Raw genomic sequence first — 14400 nt, 5'->3', positions numbered from 1 at the left:
TGCATTATTCAACCTGTAATTTGAATGAGGAAAATGCTAAGAAGTTTTCCATGGAAAATATTACCAAGTTAATAATTCTGAAGGTAATAATGTGAAGATTCAAAGTACCAGACTTAAACCACACCTCTGACTTAAGCTAAACATGAATTTGGGTATACACATGCTACATTAGGTTCCTCTTAATGTCCTGGGCAACTGAATTGTGTTTGCAAGTGCTGGTGGTTGTGTTGCAACTGATAGTGTTCCCCAAGATGTTTTTCTTTCCTTAATTTTCTTCCTCTTTACTCACTGTAGGCCCCTTTGTGGGTAAGTGTGCACATGAATTTTATGCCACCCTGCAATGTCTCCATTCTTCTCTGTATGTTGGTGCATGCATGCTCAGATGCCTTCTCTCTCATTTCCTCTGTTAACTTCTCTTTTGAGTAGAGCAGTTGGCACAGACAGTTTTTGAGAGTAAGTGCTTAGAATTACACTTCTGTTATGATTTTCCATAGCTGGTAGTTTATCTCTCGGAAGAGTCTGGTGTATAAAATCTCTGTTCCAGAAATTCTCTAAGAATTACTTTCCCTAATACTGGCAGCTGTCTCCCACTGCTTACAATAAGAGTGCATCAGAGAAGATAGCCTTTTGTAAAGCAGGAACTTAGCTCAGCCATTGAAAATGCTAGGAAATGGGTATCTCTCTTTGAAAAGGCAATCTGAGGGCAGCTTGCGTTTGTGTATATAGAAAGAACAGTTCATACTTAAAATCTCAGGGTTTTTCCTTTTCTTCCATTTTTCCTTCAGAAAAGTGAATCTTTAGGTATAGTATAAGAACTGTGGCATCTAAACAGATTTTTTTACTGTGTTTGAAGCAAACATGAAGTTTGCAGTGTTGCAGTTATTCTTATATTACACAGTATAAATGATGCTCTGTGTAGTTTTCCCTAAAGTGACTGTTTTGAGTTCAAGTTTATTACATTCTGGTTTAGAACTCTAACATAGTTATTCTGCAGATGTCAATATTTTCCATAGCTGAGATGGAGATCAAATACTTCCAATTAATGCAAAATTCAAATTAGTCTTGAACTGTGGTACTACAACTGGCATCTCAATAATGAACTAGCCACAGGAGGAAGCGGCTTTGTCAATGAACCATCACACAAAGCTTTGAGTATTCATCTAATCTCTTCTGGGACCATATTCATATATCTTGCTGCTCTCTTGAAATACACTTCCAATGTACTGAATGACACAAGAATATCTGATGCAGCAAGCTGTGGGAGCGTGAGCTGCAAAGTCTTTTTAGTTGATGTATTTCAAGGTGGATAACCTTAAAAATCAATAGTGTCTGCTGCACCACTCAGAATCATGATGGACTGTTCCTCTCTGATCCTCTTGCTTAGGCTTTGAATAACTGATGCTGCGCTGCTGCAAATTCTCAATACCAGCTAATGCAAGGGCTGGAACAAGGCATCCATAGCAGGGCTGCTCTTTAGAGCAACTCTCTGTGTCTCCTCTTACAGTTTGTTATCTGAAGTGCAGCTGTTGGTGGATGTTTTGGGGGTTGGTTTGGGTTTCTTTCCATCATGATTTAGTTTTTAAACCAGACTACACAAGTGCTTGAAGAGAGAGGATGTACAATGGCAGGAAATTAGTTTTCAAAGGCTCAAACAGTATTTTTTAATTGCTCGTAAATGTGGCATTTTCTCTTTGGAAACAGAAGACTTTCTGTTTGGGCTTGTAGTGCTCCAGTTACAAAAATGGAAACAACTGTTAGGAAGAAATGATTAAACAGAACATCTTAAATTTTTGGGAAGTTTAGTAAGGCTGTCATCTAAAAGAGGTAACAAATGCAGAGTTTCATGTTCTCTACCAAAACAAAGCTCACAAGTTGAAATAGTGACATCTCAGAAATTGTCTCATAAGAAAGACAAAATGTTTGAATGTCTAGCAGCACAAATCATAAATAGGAATCTTTTGGGGAGGAGGTGCCTGGGAGGTCTTAAAGATAGATTTCTTAAAGAGTCTGCATAAAATTCTCTGGGATTTCTAACAGTTAGTTTGAAATGAACAATAGAAAATTATGTAAAATAAACTGACAAAAACTGGAAGAACAGGAGGAGAATAAAGTACCAGATGTGATGCACCAGCTAGTAAAAAGCATACATTTTCTTTGCTGACCTCACTTTATGCAGATAGCAGTAGAGCACAGAGATATTCTCTTGCATTCCTATTTTTGTAAGAAAGTAGCTTCTTCTGCCTCTGATCATATGCATAAAAAAGCAGCATGTTACTCTTAGGCAGACTGAATCTAGTGATGGAGATAGAGAGTTTCTTTGAAGAAAAGCCCTAGAAAAATCCAGTAACAGAAATAGACTCCCACTGAGGGTTTACTGAGATTTTGCTCTTCTGTGTATCAGTAATGAAGCAGACCATGAGGAGAATGGAAACTGATGTCACACCCAAGGTGTATGTATTGGGGAAAGATCAGAGCAGTTTTTGTGTGTCATTGATGCTGAAAATAGATCTCAGAATGATGCTTTTCTCCTTTTGGACTCCTGTTTGGAGTTCTTCAGGGAATTGTATTTGCGGATGAAAAAGGGACAGGAGGTGAGAGCAACAATGCTGGTTGCATGGTATGCCCCTTTAATTCTCATATTATAGCATATTATATATATCAAAGATATGGGAAAATTACTTGACATTCTTATTGTTAATTAATTATGAGGATGCCAACTTTCAAACTGATGATACCATGTACTGCTGTAGGGATATCTGCCTCTCTGATGTGCATTTTGGTGTGCTTAGGTTGGGCACCTGGTTGTTGCCTTTCTCAGAGGCTGTAACCTCTCTGCAGGCGGGGTTGGGACTTGGCTCCATTTGTCTACTGCATTTATCCGCCAGGAGCTAGAGTTAGTTCAGCACTTGCAGACTTACAGTCTGTTGAAGATAAAAAAGGAGTTAACTTTTGGCTAGGCGACTTCAAACAAATGCTATCTGAGCTCTGTCAATACTCCAATAACTTGATGCCATGTCTGTCTTCATGCTATGCTGACCAGGTATTGCTCGTTACCTGCAGTGGTGACTGTGTTTCCTGAATCACGAGTTTGTTTGATGGCCTTTGGAAGGGTATAACACTGGAGCAGTCTGTTTGTCTGTCTAATTGACACTGGGAATTGGTCATTGTGATTCAGTGGGAAGCTCCAGGCATTGGGTGGAAAATGCAAAGTATGTTTTGGTTCTGACTACATACAGCATCAGCTACATTTTAGTGCTTATTAATGTTAATTTTAAATCTCTATGCTTTTAAACCATTACCTGTTTCATGGATATATGATGTTGGATAGTTTTCATCCTTTCTATTTTCTGTTTGGAAAATCAAGATCTTTCCCTCCATCCATGAGAACTTTTTCTTCTAGGTACAATAAATAAGCTTTGTCATAACGCTGTAGATGAAAGTATTTTAGTAATTCCAGATAAATATATTTTCTTAATATCTTTTTTTGTTTGTGTCTGGAATAGTTTGAAGTGACTTTGGAAAGTTTACACAAGTAGTAAATACAGAGCCGCTACCTGTGCCTTTGGTAGTCTGAGAGGACTCACCTCAGAAACTTGCTTAACATTTTAGAAAACCAGATTTAAATGTGTGTACTCTTTATAAAACAGCTGGTGGACTCTAACTGTTGTCTTTTACTTTATGAATAGGTCACTACCATTATTTTTCCCTTCCAAAAAATGAAGGATGAAAAATTCAAGCACAGATGACAAAGGCTTTATTGTCGAGTTATTTTTCTTTCATATATGGGGTATGATTAAATGTGTGCTGTCAAAAAGAGGCCTCTTTATAGCCTGATACTATTGATTAGTATTTGAAACCTGCCAGCAGCATTATTACTTTATGCATAAGAAAATATAATAGAAAATTATTAAGTTGATATTTAGTTCCTCTAGTGAGAACGTTTCAGATATTCATCTCATATCGTTGCACAAATTGCTTGGCTCAAGTAGATACCACAAAATCATGTTTTAATGATTTTTTTTCCTTTTTCCATCTTTTTTTTTTTTCCCACAGTCACATGACACAATCAGCCACATTTGAAGACCCTCGAATAGAGAGCTGCCAAATAACCCCTCCAGCCCCTCGGAAAGTGGAAATGAGGAGGGATCCTGTGCTAGGATTTGGGTTTGTGGCTGGTAGTGAAAAGCCAGTTGTTGTACGCTCAGTAACACCAGGTATGTTTTCCCTACCTGACCCTGGAAGAAAACTCAGTCTACTGAGATGAAATGCAGTTACAAATTTGAGTACTGTTGAAATATTCAGGGAGACAAAGTAATCACAAATACTAGGTAGGATTTTAAGCCTTGTATTATCCACTGGTTTCCTTCCTCACACTCATTATTGAACATTGTAAATGTGTTAACAAAAAACCAGTTCGGAGTTAATGCTCTGAGCCATCACTATTGTTTGCCTGAAAAAAGTTAACTCATTTCATTCAAGGAAAGAAGGTCTTCTCACTCTTATCTTTATATTGGCTTGCTATCACCTTCATTGACATTGAATCAGTATTTTCAAGAGGTATGTTAAGTACTGAGATTAAAACTTAAATATTTTTCATTCTTTTCATTATCAGCTTGCCAAGGAGAACTAGGTTTCTAAAAACAATATTTTTTTTTGTAACAGAGGATGTTATTGCTGGCTCTTTTTTTTTGTTTGTTGGTTGGTTGGTTTTATTTGGTTGTTGGTTTTGGGGATGTTTGTTTTGGGTTTGCTTTGGTTGGTTTTTTGTTCGTTTTTTTTTTGGTTGGTTGGTTTGATTTGGTTTTGGTTTTTTACTTGGTTTTGGGGGGTTTTGTTGTGGTTTTTTTGTCTTTTTGGTTTGTTTTTGGTTTTTGTTGGTTTGGTTTGGTTTTGGTTTGGTTTTGGGTTTTTTTGTTTTGTTTTTGTTTTGTTTTGGTTTTTTTTTTGTTTTTGGGTTTTTTTTGTTTTTTTCTGTTTTGTTTTGTTTTTTTGTTTTGTTTTTTTTAGTGAATATATCTGTATAGCTATGTGGTTAAAAACCAGGTCAAAATAAATCAAAAAAGTTATGAGGGATCAGGCCTGGGACTGATCAGTCTTCTGAATAGCAGTCTCCCCAAAAGCTCTCAATGCTTAAAAGTTCAGTTGTTATATAAAAATGCTATGAAGCCAAGGGCAGGGATTTGACTTTGCTCTTGTTCAATATATTCTCCAGAACCCCCATAGAGAGCAGAGGAGAGGCAAAATTGATCTGTCAAGTTCTGATGTCATTTACCCCCGTGTGTGCATTGATTTCATTTATATTGCTTTCACATGAAGTGAGCAGTGTAACTAATATTTGAACTAGATCCATACAGTTTATTTCTCTCAACTTGGCATTATTAATGTAGTTTTATGTTAAAGTTGGAGGATGTGTTTATTATATTCTGTTTCAAGTGAATAGGAGAAAATACGAGCTCAGGACAACATTCTCCTATATGGATTTGTGCTCATTTATGCTGGATATAGAAGTGGAGTAAAGTTTTCAAAGCAAAGGAAAGGGACAGCATTAGCTCAATTGGTTTTGATACGGAAATATTTTCTTTTAAGACTTTATCTTCCTATTGGTAATATTATTCTGGGGTTTATATATCATCATTGCAGAGTTTAAACGCAGAGACTGGAGAGGATATATCTTTTCATTAGGGATTGTGATGTCACACCACCTTCTAGGCATGTAATTGTGCTGAGAAGTTTAATGTGCATTTTATAAAACATAAACTCAATGTGCATTTCAGCAATGTTGGAATCCAAAACACGTAGACATACATGACTGATTGTCTATTCAGATAAATGCAAAATATCCATGTCTAACTGAAAGTGGCAATGCTTTTGGATGTACCTGTGTTCATCAAGTGGTAGGAATCTAGAGGAAAAGAGACTCAGAGGTTGGAGGTATAAAAACTTACTGTCTTCAATTGAAGAAAGCAGGTTTGTTTTGCCCAGAACAGAAAATTCAGAGGAGACACCTGTGAGTGGCGTTCAAATACGTAAGTCATGTTTCATAGGAAAGAGGAATAAGGCATTCTCTAGTGTTACTTTGCCTGGGACAGGAAACAGTGTGTTGCAATGAGGAAGGTCTGGCATAGACACCATGGAAAAAGATTTCCTGATCTTAACAGTAGATAAATGGGATCATTTATTTGCAGGAAAAGTAATCCTTCTCAGGGTGGTCTTACAAAATATCAGGCAAACATTGATAAGGCATGGGTAAGGTATGGTTGATCATACCTTGAAGGGTACATTAGTCCACCCCTTATGGGTTCTTTTGGCCCTCCCAAAAATCAAGCCCTTATTTTACGTGGTTATATATGGGTTTGGAACTTGAGGAACTTCGGTAGAAGCTGCTAAGTCACTAACTTTTAAGATTGTCGTGGTGAGGAAGTACTGGTAATGTCAGAAATAACGTTGGTGTTAAACATGTCATTAGTTGAAGGAAAAAAACCACCTGTAGTATGAGAACAATAGAGTGTATCTATGCATTTACAATGGTCTGCTAACCTGTGCTTTTTTTTTCATTCCTCTGCAGGCGGGCCCTCTGAAGGAAAGCTTATACCAGGGGATCAGATCATAATGATTAATGATGAGCCAGTCAGCACTGCTCCAAGGGAGAGAGTCATCGACCTTGTCAGGTAGTTGATGTCCTGTCACTTAAACAATGAACCCAGTGGCTTATTGCCTGTGCAGTCATTCAGTAGTACAGCAAGTCTTGCCTTCTCACGGCTGAGAAAAGAGAAAATAATGTTACTTTAGTCATAACAAAGAATGGTGAATTATTTTATTATTGAAATGAAGTGTCCTCTTAAAATGTCATCTGGGTATCTGAAAAAGGTATAATAAAATCCTGCAACAGCTCCAAAGTATTTGGGTATCAAAAGAGGAATAGTTTTCTCATGGTATCCATTTTTGGTATGGGTTGTTGAAAACATAATTCTTGGAGCAAGGAAGTGCCAGTCACTGTTGTATTATTGTTCATTTTTTACATGAGTAAAATCCGGTTTGTCTAATATGAAGAGGAAAGAAAATTTGGTGGGCTGATTTTTGAGAGTGAATGAGTGCATGTAAATATGTAGAGAAGCTCAAGGAGCATTTGAGTGGATTGCAGGTAGGTGAGTTTGTGTGAAAAAAGCAGGCAGGGTTGTGTAGATAGAACACAGAAATTCAGACAAAAAAGTGATGGTGGATAGTCCAGGAAAGGAGAAATGTCAATATTTGTAATAGGATGTAGAAGGAAAGAAAGGACAGTGACTGTCAAATGCTAAGGATGTAGAAAAAGATGTGTTGCAGTTCACATAATAAACTTCGCATTTGGAGTAACAAGAAATGTTACCGCACTGAAAAACAAAATGGCAAGTAATTAAAAAGTTAAACATAAAAAATAATAATTTAAATTCCAATAGCCTAGTTGCTGTACTCCAGTTTTGTTTCTGTATTCCTTTTGTCATTGGTGGGTCTAGTTGATTCCTGAGAGATATTCAGATTTTAACAATGCAAGTGCCTCTTCTCAAAACCAGTACCTGTGCAGTGTTTTCAGTGTTACTCATGCAATTTTGAGAAGTCATACTTGCTTTACAGAAATTTGGGCAGGAGGTGCCATGATAGTTGTACTCCTCCTGTAGATGACAATTTGAGCAAACAAGTGCTCATTTGCTGGGGATTCAGCTGTGAACAAAACTTCTAAAAAAGATACAGAAATGGCATTAAAATGCTGACAATGCTGATGCCTCTATATGTGTTAGTGGGATTACACAAAATATATTTTCAGATTTTTTTCAAAAAGTACTAACCCGCCAGTCAACTAACAAACACAGTTTACCAAGAGCTTCTTTTCTTGTGATGAGTAGACCCCATGAACTGCAGGAGCTATCCTGTTCCTAATTAGTGTCTGTCATCCTGTGCTCTGTGTTGACCACCAGCATAAGCCTCAAAAATGGGTCTTATACTCATTTTTGATGTCTTTATTTCTTCATAAAGCGATCATACTGCCTTCTTCATTTTTTCCCTGATTCTTTGATATTTAGGGGGAGTTAGGATCTCTATCTCAGTTCTCTGCTATCAGCAATATGTAGTAATAACAGCAAGGAAATTGACTGATTAGACCTGAGACAAACTGAATTTATTGTGTGTCTGATTCTCTGTCTGCCTTCAAATGAGAAACTCGGTAGAATGTCACCCTCCCCAATTACACTGACTGCATAGGTAGTGTCAAATTGAGTGTTGTTGCATTCCAGGGAAAGCTTTCAGTGATGCTTTCCTTACACTGTAATTCTACCTCTGCTTTTAAAATCTGTCTGCTGTTGGAATTTTGACAGAGACTGATTCTTTGAAGAGACTCAGAGTGAACTTTATTGGGGTTGTATGTTACAGTATTTGAAATTAAGAGCTTTCTTTTCATGCCAGTGGGGACATCTGGAATGATTAGACACTGTCAGTGTACAGTCCTGACGCCATAGCAGAAGCAATTCTTTACATCAATGAAATAATGAATCTCTTCTGTATAATTGAAGGTTTTCATATGGATTTGATACATCTGCAACTTTTAAATGCATCTACATTTTTTGAATGTGCATGGAAGAAGTTTTGAAATCTTATTTTCCTGCTGGCACATGTCAGTACTCAACATGAGTGTGTTTTAAATTCATAGAGGAAGTGAGAGGAGATTTCTGGAGGTCATCCAGTCTAACCTCTTGCTCCAGGCAAGGTAGTGTCAAAGTTAAATGTGGCTGCTCAGCACTTGTCAAATCAACTTTTTAATATCTCCAAATATGGAGATTTCACAACTACACTGGGCAGATGTTTTTGTTCTTGACCAGTGGCCTTTCAAGAGAACATGAACCAACTTTCTCAGTAGCCTTAGATGCATCCCATCTAGGCCCATGGACTTGTGAGGGTCCCTCTTACCTAAGCAATCCCTGATTCTGTCTTTGTCTACCTTTGTTCCCTAAATTCTGTCACTGGTCTTGGGGACCAGGGTGGCAGACCTTGCCACTGAAGACCAGAGCCAAGAAAGCATTGAGCACCTCAGGTGTTTCAGTGTCCTTCATCAGGTTGCCCACTCCATTTAGCTGTGAGTTCATATTTTCTATGGCTTTCACTGCTGTTGTAGTTGTAGAGACCCTTCTTGTTACCCTTCACATCCTGGATCACTTTCAGTGCCAGCTGAGCTTTGTAAATCCTATCCCTGCCTGGCTAGGGTAGGGCTTTTGTGTTTGTCCTGGGTAACTTCTCTTCATGTCCATCTCTGGGTTGCTTCCATTTTGCACTGGTCTCCATCAGGCTTTCCCTGTAGAGCCAGACTGGTGTCCTGCTGTGCCTGCCTACTTTCCTGAAGATTGAAGCAGACCACTCTGGCAGTTGGAGGAGGTACTCTGTGATCATCACCCAGCTCTGCTAGGCTCTGGGCCTTTCAGAACTGCATCCAACAGGACCCTGCTTACTAGTGCCCTGGACAAGCCAAAGTCTGACTTTAGATTGGCCTCCTCTTCCTCTTTTCCTTCAGAGTCTTACACTGTACCATCTTGTGGTCACTGCAGCACATGAAAAATTGATACTCCAACACTGTAGTTTTTCTGTGCTTATGTGGTCTCTTGCTGAGAATATTTTATATTCATGCTGTGAAACTCCATCGCTATTTTTATGCAGCTCTCCTCAAAGATTTTTGTAAAGTACAGAAACAATTTGTCTTAATATAATTGCAGAGAGTGTGGAAAAAATTAGTCTGCTCTCAAAATACTGGCCTAAAGATCATAGTATGTCAAACAGAAAAAAAAAATTGCGTGAGAAAAAAAAAAAAGACAGGTTTCACAACCAGGTGAGTGTCATACTTTAACAGGCTTAGGAAAACACAAAACTGAGCAAAAATATGCATAAAGGTTAGATGTTGTGTCAACCCTGAATGTTAGAGTTTTTTGTGTAATGCAATGTTTAGTTATTTTCCACAAAACTTATGTGAAACTTATGAAAAGAGTTATGCAATTGAAGGAAAAGAAAACAGTAAAGATAATTTCTGCTCCAATCTATCTTAAATAAAAAAAAAAAAAAAGAAAATTCAAAATGTTCACCAAAAAGTCTATCTAAAAAACATCAATTAAATCTTTTTTCACTAGGGTAAAGCATATCCTAATCAATAAATTTGCTTTATTTCTAAATTTCCCACAAAATAAGTCAGAGTAATTTCTGTCAGATCATTTGTTTTTCTTCAGCCCTTATCCTATCAGTGCCAAACTCATGGTCTACTCTTTACTTCTACTGGATTAGAAATAGGTAGACTTGTCTTTTAAACAAGTCCATTTTGTGTAATGGTTTTTCTACAGGAAAATGCAAGAAATTAAATGTAGTGCATAATACAGAAATGTTCCCATTTTATTGCATTTTAATATTTTAATTATGTGTGTGCTTTCTAAACATTAATTACTGAAAATAATCTTCCGTAAGTAAAAAGCTGTGTTAAAGCCACTTTTGCTTATTCCAGGGGGTATTGAGCAGGAACCTGGTGAAAGATTTTGGTTTGCTTTTTAAGAATTGAGGGATACTGTTGTATCCTAGGAGGTCTCAGGTCTGGAGATTATTGGGGATATTCATTATAAATATCCCCTGTAGGTCATTCTGATCCATTGAATTCTTTTGGCTCTACTTTGCTGGCAACACTTAATTAGTGTTCAAGTCGTTCTTTGAAAGCCAGAGTTGCAGAAATATGAATACAGTATGGTTTGCAGACATTTGGACTCATTATTTCTGGGTGATGTTCAATGGCTTTTGCACAATATTATATTCTCCTGATTTTTTTTTTAGAGCACAAGCTCAAAAGTCATATTTATGGTTTCACTTACAAAGAGAGGTCAAGCTTTATGATTGTTACTTATCTCTGTGGTCAATATGTGTTTCATTCAAGACAGAAAGTTACAGAAATTCAAAAAGGGAAGAAACAAACTCAGTTTTCTAAATGTAAGGCCAAACTCCAGACAAGGACCAAGCGAACAGAATACTTAAGAAAGAAGATGTATTTGCAGTGCAGTCAGTTCAAAATTGTATCAGGAGCTACTTATCTTGGTTTTATTTTACTGCTGAAACAGGTACTGTGAGCTTTTCACACATACTTAACAATAAGTACTCTGAGATAACATTAAAGTCATTGTACAATGGAGCAATTTTTTCCTTATTTGAAAGTGAGCGAGAATGTAAAACTAATGTGTTTGAAGCTGTATTAATGTACAGTATCAATTAATGGGTTCTCAGAGGTACATATATTTCATTATCATTGGTTAATGTTACATTTGTATCTTTTTAAGGATCAGTTCAACCAACCGTTTTTTAAAAAACACTTAAAGAAGTATATCTAACAAATATTTTGCCTTATTAGATGTTTATAGGCAATTTCTATAACATGAATGGCTTATTTATCTTAGCTTGTACTGAGTATGCATTAGTTTACAAGGATCCCAATACGTGTAAAGTGTCGTTTTATTTAGTAAGGTATTTTACTGAAATTTTAAGTATTGCTTATGCCATAAAACAAACAGTGAGTAGGGTACAGTAGTGGTATTTTGTTCACACTTCAGTTAAAATGGTTATTGAGACAACTTGTAAGGAGAAGTGGGCACCTGAAGAGGGTGATCCATCTGAGATACTTGTTTTGGAAAAAACTACCTAGTTGCAGAAAGCTTTATTTTTGTATTGGCTCAAAAAAGGGAACAGGAAAGTATTTTAGAGTAGAAACCTTACTTCTAGGTTACTAAATTAGGCTAGATTAGTCCATTTCTTGAAACTGTAAGAGGTGCAAATTAGTATTTGACGTCCTCTGGAATTCCATTAAAAGGCTTTATTTGCAAAGTGAGAACTGAAAAAGGTGAAATTCATTAAAGGCTTTTCTTTCTTGTTGGCTCTATTTTCTATTTAAGAGAAATGACTCAAAAACCTTTCTGAAATAACTCTTGCTTTGGCAAGTTAATTTCACAGCAAGTTTTCATCAAGAGGATCTAGAGGATTCTTTCAATTCTGCAGTAGAATTTATGTTTTAATTTTGTATTACTGTAAGACTGGAGAGAAGGAACGGTCCAGGATTTTACTTGGCGTGTTGCATTTTAAGTGCTAACATGAATTTAATCAATACTGACCCTCCTCACCATCGTCATGAAAAGGATGAGGATTCTGTTGCTGCCGTTTGACTCTGTGTATGTTAGGGGATCAGTTTTCCTAGTCTGCATCCTCACAGTTAAACACAAGTGTAAAAGGCAGCTCCGAGACAGTGCCTGTCATCATCGTCTCACAGCAGCTGAAAATACCACTTTTCAAATGTAATTTCTGGCTCTAGGCTTAGACTCCTTCATATATTGAATCAAGTAATTTTGGTGGACTTAGTATTAAAGATATTCTTTCTTCATCAACATCATAGAGAAAAAAATCAAGCATATTAAGCTATTAGCTATGATACTGCTTAGCAACCAAGAATCGTGAAAACTGCTTTTTCTGAAAAACCAGTCGTGCAGACCTTTCAATCTGAAGGCACTCCATTATACTCCCAGTTCAATATATAAATCTAGAGGCTATATCCACATTGTTTCAGGCCCCGATTGATGAATTGCTATTGTTTTGGGTTTTAAACACATAATGGTGAATACAGGGACAAAACGCTGGACCAAATGGTCTGTAGGAATTTTACAAGTGGCATCAAAGGAGATAAGCTTTCTGCCAGGGTGTTTAATTAGCTACTTCTGATCAGCAAGCCCATCCGTGGAGGTCAGAGTCAGGATATGAGAACTCAGTTCCTGCCTGTCATGAGGGGTGTTGCTAGATATATATCTTCTACCTTTTGAGGTGTTTCTGCAACATAATATCAGAGATAATTGAGTCACATTTAAAATTAGCTCTGAATCTGTGAAAACACAGATTTAGTATTGTCTTCTTTACCTTTTTTTCTTGGCTGTTGTGATAAAGTGCTTCTTGTTCTTGAGCTGATGTATTGAGAACTAATTCATATCTCTCCAGATTTAAAGTATTAATCTGCAATATGATTTCAGAAATGCCCGCCCACTTTTTCAAAGGCCTGTAAGAGTTAAGCTGAGTTGAAAGCTGTATAGAGATATTACTTGTTATTGTTAAAATCAGTACCAACTATGGACATTGTTCTCTTTTAAATCCATTGTATCTGTGAAAGCATACAGTCTCATATCTTTGCTTATTCTTAGCAGAAAGTTGACTGATATGCTTTAGAAAGGTTTGGCCTCAATAAGTCAGATGTTTGGAATGCTGAGAACTTAATTTAACATGTAAACTTAAGTTTCTTTTTATGTTAACCATGGTGAAAGGCTCCCAGAGTTGGGAAGTCTAGGGCCTTTTTGAAATTTCAGCGCTTGATGTTGTCATCTGGTCATCATCTCACTCAGTTGTCCTCTAGAAAAAGGAGTCAGCAGTGATGAATTTCAGGTCAGCTGTTCCCTAACAAGTTGCTTTATGGTAACTGAATGCAAGGGTATAAATGGAGATGTGGAACAGCTGTGCCCAAAACTCAAGTAACTGTATTGAATGCCTTCTTCAGATGTGAACCAGCAAATATTGCTCTCATTAGCTTGTTCTGGCAAGCAGGTTTATTGCTTCTCATCCAACTAAACAAAAGCATTGGCTTGTCTGAATGGAAGATTTACTTTAAATCCAGATGCACTGATGTGAATGTTTCAAAGTAGTTGTTTCCATGTAAAGTTATACAAATGAACACTCAACTTTGAGTTTATTATGAATTAACCCTTCCACATGATGAATTTCCTCTATATTGCGTGCTCAGCAATAGATGTTTATCCTTCTTTTGCTGTTTATGCAAGCCCCATACATCAAAGGATTACTTGGTGTTGGAATATGTAGCAGGAGGTACCTAAAAATCCCATGTCTTGTGTTTGGGGTGGGGAGGGTTAGAGAGGATGTGTCAAACTACGGAAATCTCATGGTTTCTCTTTCCCAATTGCATTATATGTCTCTTTTGAAATGACATTTCCAAATCATAAAAGATGACGTTGGGCAAGCCAGCCCTTTACATTGTGTTGTTTGTACTTGAATGTTCTTTGGGTGCCTGGAAGATGTTACAAAAGGACAGCTACACTTACACAAGTGCATGCACTATGAAATTTAATCAGCAGAAAGCAGAAACCTGGGAGCAAGATAAGACAGACACAGCTTCAGGAGCTTGGTTGGGAAGCATCAGTCTGCGTGCAGCAGTTTCTGGGACTAGAGAACAGTATAGGCTGACAGGAGAGGATTGTGCCATGTATTTGGGGCTGCCAGCATGGAGTGACTGTGAAGTATGAAGATGACAGAGATGCCTTCACCACTGCATGTACAGGACTCGGAATGCAACTCTGTCCTTCCAGAAGCGTG

General features: G+C 37.3%; 1 protein-coding gene across 7 annotated transcripts in view; it reads left to right on the top strand.

The window, feature by feature from the left end:
• FRMPD4 (FERM and PDZ domain containing 4) overlaps positions 1-14400 on the top strand; it is a 300487-nt gene that overhangs the window by 228038 nt on the left and 58049 nt on the right. For all 7 annotated transcript variants that reach the window (XM_051794907.1, XM_051794908.1, XM_051794912.1 and 4 more), the window contains 2 exons: positions 4054-4214; positions 6566-6668. In XM_051794907.1, coding sequence (XP_051650867.1) covers positions 4054-4214; positions 6566-6668 — 264 coding nt within the window. The remainder of the gene's footprint in view (positions 1-4053; positions 4215-6565; positions 6669-14400) is intronic.

The sequence above is a fragment of the Manacus candei genome, unplaced genomic scaffold (genome assembly GCF_025592945.1).
Source record: "Manacus candei isolate 608988 ecotype Guabito, Panama unplaced genomic scaffold, ASM2559294v1 h1tg000041l, whole genome shotgun sequence".
NCBI lineage: Eukaryota > Metazoa > Chordata > Aves > Passeriformes > Pipridae > Manacus > Manacus candei.
This window is presented reverse-complemented; position numbering and strand designations above follow the sequence as displayed.